We start from the raw sequence: 2345 nt of genomic DNA on the forward strand, positions 1-2345 counted from the left end.
TAGTTTATTTTTAGGTTTTAAAAATATTTTTAAAAAATAAATTTATTTTTTATTTTAAATTATTTTTTTTAGTGTTTTCAGATCGTTAATTTTCAGATTGTTTTAATGTGATGATATCAAAACTGATTTTTAAAAATAAAAAAAATATTATTTTAATATATTTTTAAATAAAAAATACTTTAAAAAGTAACCACTGCCACAAACATAAACACCCCAAACAAAATATATTTTATAATTAATTACATACAAAAAAATTTATTTTCTACGGGTTGCAATTATAATGCTGTATCCTTATTTTTATCTATACTCTTCTTCTTTGTATAATTTTGTGTTTAGAAAGCCTCATAATTCATAAAAGTTCAATTGTTTAAATGTGTTTTTTTTTTTTATTAAACAAAATATTATTTGTTACTTAGGTTACAGCCCACCTGAGCCTTGTACAAGGCTCCGCCCTTGCATGTTAGGAAGAATGAATAACATTATAATATAAAATCGGCAGAAGAATTGTAAGGGAACTCCGGCCACACCACTGAGCGCCTTAACGCATGATAGTTATATCAAGAACAACAATTGAAGTTGCCATTCTGGCCAGGCTTCAGGATTTATATCAAAGTTTTCTATCCACAAAGTGAAAGAAAAAGAACATGTGATTCTTTGATTTATATTTACGTGCCAGAAATGGGCTAATTATATATATTTTTGCCATCAACAATGAAAGAAATTACATACTGATGCTCAAACACAGAAACTTTATTTAATCAACAATCTCAAACAAGATTTTATTGTTTCCGGTCACACTAAGGCAAACAAAACCAGTCTTCTTTTATGCACCCATACGGATAATACACCTCAGGCCAGCTCCACTAAGCATGTACTCGAAAGCCTTGTTGATTTCTGAGAAAGGGACTTCATGGGTGATGAATTTCTCTAGCTCCAGCTCCTGTCACATTACAACTAGAGAAGTTAACAGTGCAGGAGATTGCATCAAAATAAAACGAAGGAATTGGAGTTGTTAACAATGTAAAGATGATCATTCAAGTTGATGTCTTGACCGATTTTATCTTTAGCTTCCCTCTAAGAAATACCAACAGAGGCCATAATTCTAGTCGACTACACGTGCAAGTATGGAAATATATGTTCATACTGCATGCTGGCTGGATAAGATTAATGGGAACTCCGATTTACCTTGTTCATGTACTTCTCGACAACTGAAGGAAGGTCGGAGCGCGGTTTGTAGTTGCCGAAGAAAGTGCCCTTGAGAGTCCTCTCATTCAGGAAATTCACTGGATGGGTTTTGAAAGAATCATCTTTGTTCGGCACACCAACAAGCACAGCAACGCCCCATCCATCATGGACGCATTCAAATGCAGAAATCATGGCATGGAAACTTCCAGTACATTCGACACTTCGATCAACTCCTCCATCGGTCATTTCAGCTATCACCTGAACACAGTAAATCAAATTTAGGACAGATGTAAAGGATTCGCCGATGCTAGTGCTCAGAACACGATTCTGTTTGCCACTTACCTCTTGAACAGGCTTGTTATGATCTTTTGGGTTCACAAACTCAGTGACACCAAACTTCTTGGCTGTTGAAAAAACATAAATGAACATCAGAACGCATTATTGTTGAAAAAACACAAATGAACATCAGAAAGCATTATTATCACCAAGAATCAACATTAAAGCCACTTAAATTTATCAGTTTTGTGATACTAGCTATTAGACTGAGCAAAGCATCAATCAATAATTTAAGAGAAATGCTCAGCAGCCACAATGAACAACATCATAGCTTCTCTCACCTTCATCGAATCTATTGGAATTCAAATCGACACCAATGATTCTTGAAGCACCAGCAATCCGAGCTCCTTCAGCGGCCTGGATTGGGAAAAAAGAACACGAACAAGTTCTGCATTAGCGTGACCAGCTGCTTGAACAGAAAAAATTATCATTAATGTACAAGTATAAACAAACTTACAGCAAGGCCTACAGCTCCCAGTCCGAAAATGGCTACCGACGAGCCTTTCTTTGGTTTTGCAACATTCAGGGTGGCACCAAGACCTACAAGTCAAAAAGAGAAATCCCCATTACAAGAAAGCAACAAATCGCCCATTCAATGGTTTTTATCGAATCGTGTATTTCTCCCCACCTGTAGAGATTCCACAGCTGAGAACACAGACTTTGTCAAGAGGAGCAGCAGGATTGATCTTGGCAACACAGCCAACATGAACCACAGTGTACTCGCTAAAGGTTGAGGTGCCAACAAAATGGTAAATGGGCTGCCCTCTGATCGAAAACCTTGGCTTGCCATCGTTCAGCATCACACCCCTGTCAGTGTTAATCCT

General features: G+C 36.5%; 1 protein-coding gene across 1 annotated transcript in view; it reads right to left on the reverse strand.

Annotated features, from left to right (window-relative positions):
• Positions 1–629: 629 nt before the first annotated feature.
• Positions 630–2345, reverse strand: part of LOC105124689 (alcohol dehydrogenase-like) — a 2325-nt gene continuing 609 nt past the window's right edge. Inside the window, exons 3-8 of the mRNA XM_011024792.1 lie at positions 2150–2303; positions 1979–2061; positions 1803–1878; positions 1528–1589; positions 1186–1443; positions 630–940 (exon numbers count right to left, since the gene is read on the reverse strand). Of these exons, the coding sequence (XP_011023094.1) occupies positions 824–940; positions 1186–1443; positions 1528–1589; positions 1803–1878; positions 1979–2061; positions 2150–2303 (750 nt within the window). The 3' untranslated portion in view covers positions 630–823. The remainder of the gene's footprint in view (positions 941–1185; positions 1444–1527; positions 1590–1802; positions 1879–1978; positions 2062–2149; positions 2304–2345) is intronic.

Source organism: Populus euphratica, unplaced genomic scaffold (genome assembly GCF_000495115.2).
Source record: "Populus euphratica unplaced genomic scaffold, PopEup_1.0 scaffold35.1, whole genome shotgun sequence".
NCBI classification, from domain to species: domain Eukaryota; kingdom Viridiplantae; phylum Streptophyta; class Magnoliopsida; order Malpighiales; family Salicaceae; genus Populus; species Populus euphratica.